The sequence below is a fragment of the Amblyomma maculatum genome, chromosome 3, assembly GCF_055883805.1.
Source record: "Amblyomma maculatum isolate TAMU_Amacu chromosome 3, ASM5588380v1, whole genome shotgun sequence".
In the NCBI taxonomy this organism is placed as follows: domain Eukaryota; kingdom Metazoa; phylum Arthropoda; class Arachnida; order Ixodida; family Ixodidae; genus Amblyomma; species Amblyomma maculatum.
This window is the reverse complement of record NC_139346.1, coordinates 197,984,144-198,000,885: the sequence shown is the minus strand read 5'-3', so window position 1 is coordinate 198,000,885 and position 16,742 is coordinate 197,984,144. Positions and strand designations below refer to the sequence as shown.

At 44.4% G+C, this 16,742-nt stretch overlaps 1 protein-coding gene across 1 annotated transcript in view; it reads left to right on the top strand.

Moving 5' to 3' along the window:
* neur (E3 ubiquitin-protein ligase neur) overlaps window positions 1-15,598 on the top strand; it is a 37,019-nt gene extending 21,421 nt beyond the window's left edge. Inside the window, exons 8-11 of the mRNA XM_084599192.1 lie at window positions 3,047-3,336; window positions 5,266-5,385; window positions 6,553-6,657; window positions 13,322-15,598. Of these exons, the coding sequence (XP_084455318.1) occupies window positions 3,047-3,336; window positions 5,266-5,385; window positions 6,553-6,657; window positions 13,322-13,500 (694 nt within the window). The 3' untranslated portion in view covers window positions 13,501-15,598. The remainder of the gene's footprint in view (window positions 1-3,046; window positions 3,337-5,265; window positions 5,386-6,552; window positions 6,658-13,321) is intronic.
* The last annotated feature ends 1,144 nt before the right edge of the window (window positions 15,599-16,742 follow it).

The following is a 16,742-nucleotide window of genomic DNA, read 5'->3' as shown; positions in this document are numbered from 1 at the left end:
AAACACTTCCGATCCTGATTGAACTCTTCTGCATTGAAGTCTTCAAAAAGGATTGAAACATCCGGAGCTACTCAGGTGTTTTGAATGATCATATTGAAGTTTTCTTCGCATACTTTAAGTGGCGCCAAGCAGCTTCTAGATTATATATATATCTTTATATAAAACTATCAAAAGGCCCTAACAGTGTTCTATCATTCCTATTAATACATTTCTGCATTAATATTTGAGGTTTTGCTGCATTCGTTTTTATTTTGATAGCTCAATGATAAGGGTGTCGACGCCCGCTCTCGAATGTGCTTGAAAACTGAAGACCGCTTGAGAAAGCGGCTTCGAGCCAAGCAGGCTCGGGCTCAACTGCACTTGAAAGTTGCTGTGGGACAACCTCAATCTGCACTCAGTTGAATGCAGATCGATTTCAGTTAGGATCGAAAGTGCACGTGAGACAGGTATTATTTATGGTCAAATATGCACCAGATTTGCACCATTTGTGCATTTCCTAATGCTCATTCCAAAACTGCAAACTGTTCTTATCTAATGCAGGTAGATTTAAATACAGTGAGTGAAGCTGGTCTTTTGTTTGGAGGAAGCATGGTTAGTAAACATTAGGTCTTGTTGATAGATTTTTATCCTTAAGTGATCTAGAATCGCAAAGGACTGCAATAATGCATAAATAAGCATTCTAGGATGATTTGGATGAAAGTTATAGCTGGTCAAACGTGCCAAAGAAAAAGCTCATTTTGGTGACTGAGACCAATGATTTATATTGATAATTTTGTCAAACAAGTAGTCGTTAAAAAGCATGTTTTACTGTAGCACTTATGAGGTTATTTTTGTGGGAAAAAAAATGATTTGTAGCGATAGACGAGTGTAGAACTCAAAAGTATCGCTCCTCGAATATGGTGACTGTGACCGAAATTCAATTTTGAGAAATCGGCGAAAAATGTTTTGGCATATTTTTTAATTGCCAAGGCTAACAGCAACTTGCTTTTCCTGTCAAGATAATTGCCTCTGCAAGTGAGAAGCAAGTCCATTTCAATAAATTTGTGCTAGAAAGCTCGCTAAACCAGTTAGGCCAAACTGCGCGACCTTTTCAAAATGGCGCCTGGCCGCAAACAGTCGATGCCGGCAGCCAACCAAATGTGGTCAGTTTGGTCACATGGTTTCGGAGCTGAGTAGCAGTGTGTTCGCGCAAATTTGGCCTTTTGTTTCCTGTTTCAGGTGTCCGCTTATAGATTTAAATCGAGATATGGGAATAGTTTCAATCATGATCTTTCGAAAGAGGCCAAAATGATGCCGGTGGAGCACATATTTCTCGAACTGCGGCCAATCAAAGCTCAGCGTGGTTTGAGTTCAATTTAAAGGGCCAAGCGTTCGGATTTGCAACTTTGGAACGCTGTAATGTATGAAATGGGTGGTATTTTTCTACCAAAATTTGCAGATAGTTGCAGAAACGTCGCAGAATCGTGAAAATGAAGAAATTGAAAATCCGATTTGGACTGACTTTCGGCCACAAAGAGCCGTGTCCCCCCTTAAAATCAGGAAAACTAAATTTTTAGTGCAAAATAAATTTTAACTTTGAGGTTCAAATATGTCAAGTTGAAAATTGAAATTTATGCAGTAAACTTTTTTGGTCATAAATCTTCCGAACCTGGCAGGCGAGACGACAATCAGTAGTCCTCCATTATCAAAATACTCTGCCATTCAGCTTGACAGCGTCGTGTTGTTCCTGATCGACACCGCCCTTATCTGGTTTTAAAATCACAAGGACACGTTGATGACATGGGAGCGCTTTGTCACTGAACCTAAACAGTGTTTCGACGACTCCTCAGCTGCAAGCCAACTGTCTCTGCTCTTTTCCGTCACATCCACACTTTTGAAGCACTGAAGACCCGCCGAATAACGCCCAAGTTTGGAAGGCTGGCCAATGGGACAACCGTTGCCAGCAATGACGAGCACGTCTCTGCGGACCTTACCTTGACTATTTGGCAAATCATTTGTGAAGAGCTCCTCCGGCTCGACTCTCACGGCCGGCACATTCCACCAGTGTCCTCCCGCCCATCTTTTCCATGTGAACCCACCTACCAGCGTGAGTTGTCTTCGGTTCACTCAGCCCACCCTGCCTCTTCCAACGAATGGTCACAGCAACAGTTTGCAAGCCCTGTTTCTTCGAGGCATTCTGATCAGTGTAATGACCTTCGCCGGCGAAGACCAAGGCGACCACCCAGGTTTACGGATCAGAGCGAATCTGGCTGTTATCGACACCCAGACATCTAGTCCTTTCAGGACCGCCTCATTTTCCGCCCTACTCCCATCTGTTACCAGTGAGGCATCCCAGTGGCGTATGCAAGCGCTCCCCGTCTTCCAACCGTAATCTGACTCCTCTGTCCTCTGTATAGGCAGTCATACTATTCCACAAGTTCATTAGGTAAGATTACTTTGGTGCAAACTGTTTTCGCCAGTTTATCGAACATTTTTTTCTTGTCCTTTGGAAGGCCGAATTGACAAGGCTTTACTGTATTAAAGTTTTAATTTGAAATTCAAATTTAGGGATTAATTAATATTTTATTTAAAATTAAAATTTGTCTAGGTTTTTAAAAACTAGCTTTTTGGCATTAAGAGGTGAATGTGCACAGAACTGGGCAAGGCGCACGAAACACGAAGCAGCGACGCAGATGGCAGCGATGGCTTTTGCTGCGCGAAAGACCACACGTGTTGATGCGCAGGAAGCTTGCCGCTTAATATTGCAGATTCTCACCTCTTCAGTTTGAGGAATTAGAAACTCTTTGCCACAGAAAATTAGGGATCTTACTCATAGCCCACGTGCGGCTTTTGGAAGTCAAGCCCCACATAACATAACAATTTGTTTTCTTTTTACATGATACCCAGAGCGGAAGTTGCATTGTTTTCCACAGTCACATATAGGGCCAGGAAAGGTCTTTCCGAAGTTACTTGCGCAATGTGAATGTGTACAATGTGATCTGCAAAATTTGGGAGTGCAGTGTGTTGGCAGTTTTACAATTGTGGCTTTTTCTTTCTCAATGCACAGGACACTGGCCGAACGCTGCGACCTGAATGAACAGCGGGCATTTGTGTTTGTCTCGCGCACACTTCTGCCCAACGAGCGGCTTCAAGTCCGGGTGGTAGGCACGGACACTTCACTGTCAGGCTCGCTGGCGTTCGGCCTGACAACCTGCGACCCTGCAACCCTGTCTACAACAGCCAACCAGCTGCCCAGTGACCTGGACCCTCTTCTGGATCGGCCCGAGTACTGGGTGTTCCAGAAGGACATCCCATGCACGCTCAACGATGAACTGGTCTTTATCACAGGCGATGACGGTGTGTGCATGCTAACATTTTTAATGCACTAGTTGTTTTACGTTGTGCACTGCACGTCACTGTCTTTGTCAACTTCCATCTGTACACGTTGCATCCAAACACATCACTATCGCATTGCCCTCCTAAAGGGACACTAAAGCAGTCTGCAAAAATCAGGCTTTCAGTAGAAACCTGCAGTTTCATGCTCGGACTCGGATATCAAGGTGAAATTAAGCAGCAAAAGCGACAATTTTTTTTAGACGAAATATTCAACCACTGGCACGGGGTGTATTGTGGATCACACCACAGCCTGGGACTTGTCAAGGTGTGTTGTGACAAAACACCGATGACCCGAGAAGCTTCCGATATGGCTCCAACGATGCATTGCATGAAGATCGCAGCTCTGCACGGCATTCTAACAATAATTAAGCGTGGCTGTCTTCACTCAAGTGACCGTTAGAGTTACTGCTATAGGGTGTATGCATTTAATCATTTTCTCTCATTGAGGAGACGGAGGTCAGCCGTCAACGTCTGTCAGCACATGTAATTATGGTTTGGTTTGGTTTGTAGGGTTTAACGTTCCAAAGCGACTCAGGCTTTGAGAGGCGCCGTAGTGGAGGGCTCCAGAAATTTCGACCACCTGGGGTTCTTTAACGTGCACTGACATCACACAGCACACTGGCGCCTTGCTTTTCGCATCCACCGAAAACTACCATGAAGCAGAAACTAGACACCCCTCAATGAAGCATTGGTCCTTACATATTCTTGAGAATGAAAGGACATGAACATTGCACAAGCAGACTACCACCATCATACGCCTCCTGCCCCACCCAAAAGCTCGTTGTGAAGAAAAGGCCCAAGGTGGTTTATGCAAACTCTTGCTCTGAAAGCCCTGCATCATACGTTGGAGTTGGGGGAAAACAGATCTGACACTGGGGGTAAATCTTTTTTTACAATATTCAACAGTCAGAGTTAAGTGCCGCACTTTTTGTGTCTTCGGACATGACGGGGTCAGCTTGCCTGAAGAGACATGTGATCTCTTCCACATATGTCTGAACACTCTCGTTTCGCATCTGAATGCGAGAGTGGAGGGCCCGTTCAGCACATTCGTGGCAATCTGCACTGGTGTACACCTCGAGCAGTTGACGACGGAATTCTCGCCATGATGTTCAAATTTGCTCGTGGTTTTTGAACCAGGTACGAGCGCTGTCCTCCACACTAAAGTATAAGTTCCTCAGTTTGGCAGCGTCGTCTCACTGGTTAAAAGCAGCGACACATTCGAACTGAAGGAACCAGTCCTCCACATCCTGAAAAACTACACCGTGGAAAGACATTGGAACTCGCGGGGTCTGCAAGGTGAGTTACCAGCCGACACGACGCTGACAGCTCGCTGAGCAGGGGCACTAGATGTCATGGTGGTGGCTAAGGGCTGAAGTTCCGGAGGTAGCCCCTGGAGTCGTCTGCTGAAGCAATGCACTGGCATGTCAATTAGTACATGACTCTGGCGTGACGCCGTCCGGGTGGTTTATCTTGCCTAGCCGACCATTTTTATCCGGCACCTCCACCAAAATGTCACGTACTCGGGACACCAAGAAGAGTTATAACAAGGGGTCAGCCCAGACACAACAGCAGCAGCAAACAGCGCAGACGCGCAAGCGATACTTCGTTATCCTATCAACTTCTTCATCCTTCACTCTTCAGTCATGCGCCACCTGGCAATACTAGGTGGCAATATCATGAATGTATAACCAGCCTTTCAGTTATCATTAGCAGACATACCTAAGTAATGGCTCTTAAAATCTTCATCACACCCTGCTATGTCCCTCTGATATCGTACTGTGTACAAATTTCTAGGGCCATTGCGGCTGAATGGTGCACGCTCCGATTAGTGTTGCCTTGTGTTTGCAAATGTGGAATGTATTTTCTACAGCTGTCTTCTTCTCTTTCCAGGAAGAGTTCAGTGCTCGCAGAACAGTGGCCCTTTCAAGACGTTAATGCACGTTGATGGCACGCAGCAGTTCTATGCCTTTTTTGACATTGCTGGTCGAGTGACAAAGCTCAAGCTTGTTGGTACGTGCATCTTTTTTTCTTTGTTTCGTCTGCTTAGTTTGCATTTGCGGAAATTCTGTTCCTTGGTTAGAACCGCTGCATTCACATAAAATGTGGCACATTCCGGGGCCATATTTTGAGCATATTTTCGAGCAGCAAGTACTACATGTTTCCACGTGGTTGTGCATTTATCAGTAGTGTCAAAATTTGTGACACAGTTTGTTTAGAAATCACTGTCATCGCTACAATTTATGAGCACCCAAACTTTGGCCAACTCAAATGCTTTTGCTTACATATGAACCCTGTGAGAAGTTTCACGTCTGGTAATATCAAAGGGCTCTGGTCAGTTCTAGCTTGGCCATTTTCTGCTTCTGGTTACGGTCTTGCTTTTTATTAGTGAGGACTGTCGATGCACCGAAAGACTTGGGGCATCCTACAAAAGAATGCTTATTTCATCGAAGGACTTTGGGAGGAAGGGTGGTACTTGGGAAGCGTATTCTGGTGCAAAGAGGGATGCGTGCACATGTAAACACTAAATGAGAGAGATGTGTAGGCCAGGGTGCTTAACGTGATTAAGATATGCTCACTTCACCTGGGTTAAACTTTAAGACTCCTTTTGTCATGAGAGCTGTGCGTGGAATTGCAGATTTTTTTTTTAAGACCCGTTTATTATCAGTACTCACCTATGGGGCTGAAATGTGTAGGATAACAAAAAGTGTTCTGCTTAAGTTGAGGACAACGCAGAGAGCTATGGAATGAAAAATGGTGGGTGTTACAATAAGAGATAGGAAGCGTGCAGAGTGGATCAGAGAAATAACTCAAGTTACCGATTTTCAAGTCAAAATCAAGAAAAGGAAATAGGCAGCACATGTAGTGCAAAGAAAAGATAGCCAATGGTTGCTAAGAGCAAGCAATTAGATTTCAAGGGAAGGAAAGCGTAGCAGGAGGTGGCAGAAAATTAGGATGGGTGGATGAGGTGAAGTTCCCAGGGGTCAGGTGGATGCAGCTAGCACAGGATCGGGTAAATTGGAGGAAAATGGAGAGGTCTCCGCCATGCAGTGGGTATAACTTGGCTGATGATGATGATGACTATCTTGTATCACTTCTGTCACTTCTCGAACTGTGTGGGAAGGGACTGCAGGTTAGCGCATGAAATGAGACACACAACCATTGCTCCCGCACTTTCAGGCACCAGGCGATCTTCCCCCGTCACTGAAAGCGAGCAGGCCCCACGAGAGGAGCCGAAGCCCAAGAGCGAGAAGAAGCTCGAGAAGGCTTCTCTTCCGCCAATGGGTAAGAACTTGTCATCTCTGGCACCTTACTTGCTCTTGCACTTTGCCCTCTTATTTTCAACCATCACGCTGAAACGACTGTGTTGGATAAGAAATTGGAACAGCAGAATCACTTGGAAGCACAGTCTGCGTGCTCTACTTTGCATTCAGAGCAGGCCACCTAGGCTTATTTCTTAGCATTGTGTTTCTCAATTGTGATCCTCTGTGCGAGTATGAGTATGCTAATGAAGGCTGTCTGCTGACCTGAGGCAAAGTGCACACTTCCGAACAGGGAGACAGGCTACGGTGAATGTGCCGTATGAGTTACACCAAAAGTTGGACAAAGCTAGATATTGCACCCTCGCACTAGCAGAAACTATAGCAGGTACTGTATATGACAGGCATGGGGAGCCACCTAAGAATGAGGGACGTGTGAAAGCAAAAAAGTAATATGTTCAAAGACGAAATGGTGCCACCCCTGCAGCACGTCTCAATATAGTGCATGCAGGCAAAACTGGTACTCCACCTCACTCAGCCGCTAATTGAAACTGGCTGGTCGAATGCACTGCACTGCATTAAATGGTGAACACAGTGGAAACAGCCGATGATGCGCTTGCTTTGTTTCTGGTGGCAAAAGAACCTGCAAGGCCGTCTGTGCTTCTGCAATTTTGTCAGTACCGTAAAAACCCGCATATAATATACGAGCTTTTTTTTCCCAATTTTATCATGTTAGATTTCTGCCTTGTTTGGTTTGGTTTGTGGGGTTTAACCTTTTTTTTCCCAATTTTATCATGTTAGATTTCTGCCTTGTTTGGTTTGGTTTGTGGGGTTTAACGTCCCAAAGTGACTCAGGCTATGAGAGACGCCATTTCTGTCTTGTATTATACTGTATTTACTCGCGTAATTTATGCGTTTTTTTTTTTTCATAAATTAAGGCTTCAAAATGAGGGTGCGCAAATTACGCGAAAATTTCGTAAAGATGTCTTAAAAGGACATAACTTGCAATATATATCCAAATAAGTGACGCATCATACACAAGCAAAACTCTTTCCTTTATTAAGTGCACATACTTTATCTAGTCAGATTCTCTACCGGAAAAACTGGATTCTAAGCCATGGCTGACATCGTTGCAGCTGTTATCACCATCGTCGCTGGAGTCCCATATAGCATCATCCTCGCTTCCGTTGAGTGCGTTTGACAGTCCATTTTTTTTTTAACTTACTCCACAATGTTGGGAAACATGCCAGTATCCATTCGCAGATTGTTGCCAAAGCAGGCCTCTTCATTCTTTTAGTGGGAGTGAGGCTGTGTTCTCCGCTGGCCATCCATTCGACATTCAACTTCCGCATGTTGTCTTTAAACGGCTTATTAATGGAGACATCCAACGGCTGCAGAACTGATGTTAGGCCTCCTGGGATGGCAGTCAAGTTGATCTTCATCTCCTTCAACTTGTCTCACACTGTCAACGAGATGGCCCTTGAAGCTATGAAGGTCGCAAAAAAGTGCCTGGTCACTTCCCCCCACACAGCGCCCAGCCAGTCGAGCATTAATGCTTCATTTATCCACCCTTTTTCATGGATTGGATTGCAAAACATTTCGTTTTTCATGGACACGAATATGGATGCGTCCTTTAACTTTCAATTTCGGCATCATCTTCCACTTAAATATGACGAAGGGCGGTAGTTTGTGACCGTCAGTGGTCACTGCCAGCATTACAGTACACCGTTGCTTTTCGCTGCCGGTTGTTTTTATGGCAATAGACGGAACTCCCTTTTCGCTCACTGTGATGTTGGGTGGCGTGTCGAATTTCAGTGGCGTCTCGTCAGCGTTCATGATCTGGGACATAATTAAATTTTCCATCCTGCGCAGCACTATCACGAAACAGCGAAATGCCACCACTTTCTCTTCATATTCTTCGGGCGAACATTGGCAGAGAGTTATCCTCTATGACAGGTGATGGCGTCTCGTAAAACGGACCACCCACCCCCTGCTTGCTTTACTCGTCGCTGCTGGAATCCCTTCGTCACATGCAATTTTCCTGGCCTGGAACTGCAGCATCTCGCATGATATTGGAAGCCCGATGCTCGCAAACATAATGCACAAGTTCTTTAACGGTGGGGAATTTATCTTTCTTAGGTCCCCGAATGCTCTCCTTCCTGGGCTTGCATTTGTTAGCTCTGCCTTCTGCTTTCATTCAGATTGTACTGCCTGGCAATGGTAGGATTTTCATTTTCTTCTGCAAATTCAATCACCTGGAGTTTGAATTTTGCCAGATAGTTGTGGTAGCCAATTGTGATCGAACAACCAAACTTCAACTCACTACGCATAAAGCTGAGCCACCAACAACAAAGGAATAGACACGCGCTACGAGCACTACTAGGGTGGCTAGCACTACCGCGCCGTGGCTTCACTTTGGCTGGACTTGCTATGGATTGGCCTTGACAGTGCGCCGCACCAATACGGTCTGTTTGTGCATTCTCATGTGCATGCTGGCAGTTTCGCGCAATGAGGTGTGCAAAATATGCTGTTAAGAGCTTTTTTTTTTTATATATATAAATCTGGGTAATAAGTTACCGGTGCGCAAATTATGCGAGTAAATACGGTATGTGGATTCGAACAAATTTCGTCCTAAATTTGCAGTTCCTGCCTCATTAATAATCAGCGCTATCAGCATCAGGCTTCCAGCCAGAGGAGGTGCTATCAATCGATGATGTCGGCTGACTGTTTCAATGATTTCGATTTCACCATTCTGACCCCGCGATCTTCGCAACCATGGTACCCACGATGCACACATGACTGGAAGGAGGTTAATGGCATGATGTATGGATAGCAAAAGAATCACTCAGCGCATTGCACAGGTCTCTCACAGCCTCTCCAGCCATAATGGCCGCGCCCTACAGCCGAATCGCGGGGTGTTTGACCAGCATTCCCAAAGAGCACGTCAGTCACGCCTTCAAGAAATGCGGGGTACTGGATGCGTTTAGAGCTATGAGAAAAATGTTTTTAGCACGGAACTTTTGGCGAGCGATACACCGAACGGCGACGATCAAGAAAACTCTGGATCTGAGAACACTTCCTGGGCGCATACGCCGCGGGCCTGCACGCGGTGCTAGGCGCAAAGAGGCGTGAGCACGCCACATGCTATCCGGCTGCTAGTGCTTTGCCGTCCCACATCTAAGCTGGAAGCGGGCTACTGGTTTTAGAACAAACTGAGGACCATGTGGCTTTTGCAATTGCCGGGGCAAATGTGAGCCACTCTTCCGACGGTGCGTGAAATTCTCCGATATAGTGTGTCGGCGCGAGAATGGGAGCAAACCAGCCTTAGCATGTAAATGGCACTATTCGGCGCCTGGTTTAGGGTGGCATTGGACACGAAAGCACGGAGCGCGTACACTTCATGAGACAACCGTGAAATGTAGTATAAATAAATACTTCATTTTGTTAATATGCGGATGAAATTTTTTTTTTTTCTGTTTTTGCTGTCCCGAAATTACACCTCGTATTATATGTGGGTTTTGACGGTATATCTTAGACAATTAAAGGGTGCACTTCCTTCTCATACCACACAGGAAGCAAGGGGCTCGCAGGAAAAGCAGCTTTTATGTAGGCTAATGATGCTCATATTAACCTTGTGCTCAGTGTGCTGCTAATTTACGCATGGGACCTCGCTCGCACCAATTGGCTTAAAAGGTGCGAATCCCTCAAAGGTCGCCTAGACAGCAAGACTACGTGGAACCTTCTCCGATGCCTAATTGATCCGCCGAAATCGAAGAGTGAACAACATAGAAATTTGCATCAAGTTTCAAGGCACGGATGACAATTGGCTGTGTTTGTGACGCACAAAATATACATGATGAAAAATGCAGCTGAACAGGCAACGATAACAGAAAAAAGACGCACACACATAATTAGCTGTCAGTGCAGCATCATTCTCGTCTCTGTGTCTGTCTGTCTTCTGTGTATCGTCGTCTGTTCAGCTACGTTTTTCATTGTGTGTGCTGGCCAACTGGCTCAACATTTCACTGTATTATGAAAAATACAACACAGAATCTGGTTTTGAGATGGGATTATAACACAAGCTGTGTGCTTTAAGAAATAACATATCGCCTGATCATACATAGTTCGAACAACTCTGGCATAGACGTATGAAATGAGAACTGCATGCAGTAAATTGGGGCTGTCACCCACTCCACGAACTGAATACATTTCCAGGGCATAGGGAATTTATGTTTAGTAGTTAGATCACTGGCAGCTCATATTAATCATGTCATACCAACAACATTTATATGCCAATCTTTAGCTGTGTCAGAAGAATTAACTCACCTGTGTTACTTGCTGTGACATTCATCGTTAATATTATGGGCCATTGATGCAGCACTCCCTTCAGAAAAGTTCCCACATACGATGCGGCTAGGAAGGAAGCCACAGCTTTGCACCCTTCGAATTCTGCATTCCTGATGCTTGCATTCATTTAAGCTGGCTTGAAGAGCTAGTTCATTCTGACCCAAGCTGCAAGGGATCAGCATACGAAACAAATCATAGTACAGCTTTGCAATTCAAGTCCTAATATATAAAGTGCAAGGTATGTTGCTGGGCGAGTTTGTCAAACATTGTCAGATGAATGCTAGCAGACGACGGACTAGGATGAGGACACACACATGCGCTGTGTGTGTGCTCCTCATCTTTGTTCATCGTCTGCTAGCGTTCTTTCTCTAATATAAAGTACTATATATTGACTTAGTTTTATGAAATTGGTGGAGTTTTTTCTCCTCTTAGTAAATTTTAGCAGTCAGTTTTTCAATGAAAATGTAGTCACATTTGAACTTTAAACCCTGCCCATTGTTCTTGTGCATGCCCTTGGCCATCATTGTAGCACCAGTAGCAGCCTGGCTAAGTCTACTTTGGGATGCCTCTGCCACTGATATCTGAGTAGGCCTGTATTGACTGTGCCAATTGCTACCTTACCATGACACATTGTGTTGCCACATCTTGCTGCCCCCTTGTTAATGTCTGCTTGTTTATTATGGATTTGCCTAGTCTCGGGTGCTGTTACCTTATTTTTGCACTGTTTACACGTCAACTGCATAACCATTTATGAAGACTTTCCTAGTTCGCGTACCCTTCGTTTCGGGTGTTGGGGATGATGGCAATGAATGCTGTGGTCTCCTTTCCCTTGCTGCTCACTTGAGTGTTGTTCAGTCTGTCGTGCGTGATTTACTACTGCTTATAAGTGTCAATTCATGTGCGTTTCAAGGCACGCATCACATTTTTTCTTCCTTAATAGAACTCCTGGCACGTAAGTATTACCCTGAGGCCAAAGCTTCCGCCCTCATTCTTTGTTCATTTATTGAGTACTACAAACCTTCTACTGGTGCATGTAGAATGAATGAAATGCCAAACAAAACAAAAATGAATGAAGTACTATAAAGAGAATATCATTTTATCGCAAAAGGTAGTAAAGAATTATTCCAGTCTGAGTCGGCTCAAGGGAAGTGTGAATTCTGTAAAATGTAAAATGCAGTACAGTAAAACCTCTTTTATCCAGATTTCATTAACTCGGAAATTCGATTAACTCGAACTCGCTGCGCGGTCCCGGCAAGACTGTGTGTAGTTCAATTGTGGCAGACGCTCATTATCTAGGAGGCATTTACCCGCACATCGGTAAATTCGGAGAACTTCGATGAGAGCTACCGACTTTCTCGCGTTACCGTGCGATACAGCACGGATGCGCATGTACAACGGGCGGGCAATGGGAAGCCTGCGCGATACGATGTGGTCTGTGCGGGCTGCTTGGCAAAACCGCGCACTTCAAAGGGAGAAGCTACATCATTATCCTCAGGTCGGCGAGACTGTTTGTATTTTGGTTATATGATTGTCATTGCTGTCCTGTGGCTGCAATGGCTGCACTAGCTGCACACCTGACTCCTTTGTCCCGATTGTTTGTGATGCGACAGTGACAGCACACGAATCATGGAAATAAGCGCTCGTTGCTCTGTTCAACTGTGTTTGGGGCTTGTTGCCACTGCCATTGCGCTCCACAACGATGGCGACTGCCACTGGCATGTTGCTGTCACTGGCATGCTGACCGATGATGACATATTATCTGAAGTTTTCGATGAATGCGGAAATTGTTCTGGCGATGAAAGTCATGAGCAGCCGCTGCTGCGATGTCGCACTGTGCAAGAGGCCGCCAAGGCTCTCGCTGCACTGGGGTGATTTTGCATTGGATCACGCGACAGTGATCGTGCGCACCATAACTTGATGGGAGTGAAACTGTTATCACGCAAATTTCAATGAAGAAACAAACAATAATTACAATTTTTCATGAAATAAAGGTATGTGTATGCCCAGTGCATTTTTTTGTTATTGTTTTCATGGTAAATTCGATAATCCAGAATTCAGTTAACTGACATTTTTGCCAGTCCCTTATGATCCGGATTAATGAGGCTTTACTGTACTATCAGCCAACTACTAGGATGATGGCGGCCAGGGCAAGAGGTAGACTGTACTGTTAATTGCTACATTTCAGTTTCAGAGCGCGAAAAGAAATTTGCATAGGGCAGTATTAAATCACCCGACAGCAGATGGGTCAATATAATTTGCTTTGAATGCCTCAAGCTTGCCTCCATGGCTACAGTTCAGCACTCTTTATCGGCTTCTTTTTTTTTTTCCACCTTTCCTTGCAGAGGAGCCAGACACAGACTGCCGGATTTGCTTCGAGAAAAGCATCGAGAGTGTGCTCATCAACTGTGGCCATTCACTGACCTGCCACGACTGCGGAATGAAGCTTCTGCAGAGCCGCGATCCCCAGTGCCCAGTCTGCCGACAGCGCATAGAGAATGTAATTCGGATCTACAAGGCCTGAGGGAGTAAAGACTGAAGTCTGCCTGCCATCGAAGACAGCTGAAATACTCCTGAGCTTACAGTCACGAAATCTGGGCTGGGAGGGGGGGAGTAGGAACAAGCGACTGCTTCCTCAAAGACTGACCGGTGTGCAGAGTGCGTGTCTGCTGTTTGTAGTGAATTAGGCTCGACCAATCAGATTTTGTGCTCCTCGTGCTTTGAAGAAAAGAGACGCATTTGTGGACAAGGTTGCCATGGGGTTACTTGCAGGTAGGTTTTTGCAGCGTGTGCATACAGGCTACATTTTTTAGGCATCACCGTGGAAATTCTGGAAGCTGCCATCATTAAGGAGCAAATGCCTCCGGAGCAGGCCAAGGAGCCAACGGACTTTTTGTGTGCTTACAATTGCTGGTAACATGGTCCCACACAGCAGTTGGAGTAGTCTGGTCTAAGGAGGAAAAAAATTGCAATAGTTTTCACTTAGTGGTTATAGTTGCTGTTATCAGTAATTACCTTTCTGACTGGCGTAACATATTGATTGTGAGGAATAAAGGGGAGCCAGTTGCCTTGCTAAGTTAAGTGGGGACATTTTTGAGTGCTTTTAAATTTTGGCCTGGGCTCGTTCTATAGCTTGTGGCTTCTGCTGCTGTTATATGTCCCACATTGCCGGTGTGTTTTGTGTGCGTTGAATTGATTTTTTTTGAGCTACCTTTAATCTGCAAAGCTACTTTTGTATAGTTCTCAGTTTATTGGACAGCTGTTGCATGCTGGTTGGGTCCTTCCTCTGTGGCCTTGTAGCAAGTACTGCTGCGCCTTTAGAATGAACCAAGCCATTACGCTGGCAGTAGCAGCAGCTGTTCTTTCTTGAACTTCTTTCTTTAAAAGGTGCACTTCCTTCCATTGCTACTCTTCTGCAACAGCATACTCTGAAGTGCACCTGCTGAAAATATGCAATTGTTTGATCATTTCATCGGCTTAGACTTGCGCTTTGGGACTCTTTGTTTTTAACAGAACATAGAATCGAAGTGGGTGCTGTTTGTCTTAATCAGCATATGCCGGTGTATGTATGAATTTCTCTCTGGGTTATGATGCTCTGCCAACTTTGTGGCATCTTTGTATACTGATGTGGTGCCAGCAAACCATTTTTTGTGGACAGAGTAGCGCTTCCAAGGTTGCATTCTCATTGCGATATTTTCAATAGGACGCGCAGAGACTACAGTTGGTCAGATTGCTGTTGGTTATCACAATGCTGCTTTTATATGCATTGTCTTGGTATAGAAAGATTATGAGACTGTGCTGTTTGCTGAATGCAGTCCGTGAGAGATATATTCATATAATAAACCCTTACTTATTTTGGTTTTGTACATCATTGTGTTAATCTTATGGCACACATAACATTTGCTTTTAGTGTTTGTCTTGTTTCAACATGTGGCAACATGTGATGTAACGTTGACTCAATGCATTGCAAAAAGATTTTTGAAAATATACATTCAGGTTTTTAGGTTGGTTGAAGTTTCTAGCAGAGGTCTGTTTTTGCATTTTGCATATTAAATGGAAGACATTCTCTCACACTATAGTCCCTATAGTACATAGACGGTATAGTCACTCTGTGCCAGTGTCTCACTAGTGATTAGATGAAATACCTTTCTCATGGGACTTCCCTCCCTCACTTTCAATTCCATCAGCTTTGAAACTGCTTCAGCAATTGTAGAAATATATTTGCACATTTGTGAAGTGTGATTCCCTAGTGGTTCTTTTATGCCCCAATTATTGAATATGGGTAAAAGGTCCCTGATTTTTTGCTCTTTTTTTTGGTCTTGTCTCCACTGTACAAAAGAACTTAGTGCTCAAATATATCTTATCTGTAGCTTGTGTACTTTCTTTTGGAATTTAGTACAGTGGGCTGTACTGCACTGTTCGAGCTCGTGTCTACAAATTCATGCAGTGTTTGCAAGCCAGTGTTGCTTCTTCTGTCTTATTCTAGACTGCCTTCAGGGCAGGATGTCTAGCTCCAAACAAGGAAGGGACATGTTTCTTTTTCTTTTTTTCCCTGTGAACACTCACCTGTGATGACTCTTGTAAACTGGCTTGTGCTGTTGAATAAGAAGGTAAATTTATCAGCTCCTGTCTCGTTACTTTATGAGGGCACCAACAGAAACTCTGCCAGAACACCTTTTGTATTTTCTGGGAACTGCTACTGTAGCTTGCTACTGTAGCTACTATAGCGTTCCTGTAATAGAAGTTTTCTTCTGGCTTAGTTCTTTGTTGGCTAGTCATTGCAGTGGCGTAGCCAGAAATATTTTGGGAAGGGGGGGTTATACGGTGCTGATCGAAAAATGTAGAGCGAAAAAAGGGGGAATAGGGACGCACCTATGCTGTTGTGATAAGACTTTATGCATATGAGCAGGCTACGAATGAATAGAAAAGTTTTTGCTCAGAAAGACCTAATGTCCTAACGCTTGTTCTCAAAAGATTCTGCTGTTCTAAATTTGTATATAAGTCGTCTTCAATACCATTTACTCTTCTTTTTTTCGAACAGAAAATGCCGTGGCAGTATTAAATGAAGAAGGCCGTCACAGATCGGGGCTCGGGTTCCTTCTCTGTTATAACCTAAGCTCTTGTTCCAGGCATGAGGGTTGTGGCAGTGTGTCCATGATAAATTCAGGCCAGTAGAATCTTGATACAAATCTTGCGGTGTCATGAAGAATATATCGCCCAGAAACCAAGCAATCTGTGTGGAGAGGCATGGGAAATGCATTCATGGCATTCTTTCTATGGCTGGTGGCAGTTACCCATGGCCACACCCAGTCACTCGGCACATGTGGTGCATACTGCATTACTTAGTCGCAGCATTTGCAATTTGACGACGGTGCTTAATGCTCTCGTGTGCCTTTGCGGCCCTTACATTCGTATAATCTCTAGTGGCACACGTAGACATTCAGACCAACCATAGCATACAATGTACTTTGTTCACGGAATGTTTCATCATTTGTATCATTGTAAAATGGTATTTGCTGCAATCTTAAAGAGGTGTTATGGTAGGTTGCTTTTGTTCGTTAAAAATAGAGGTGTTCTCATAGCTAGGAAAAAAACTGTTAGCATTCTTAGAAAGTGCAAAATATATTTTATGGCTGCAAAAACTCCTGGTTAGCTTACTGTACAAATTCTTTTTTTTTTTTTTAGGCCATTCAACAATTTGTGCTAGCATACTTGTTTACAACAGACATTGCAACAGCCAATATTTACTAATGCTGATTGTCTTAC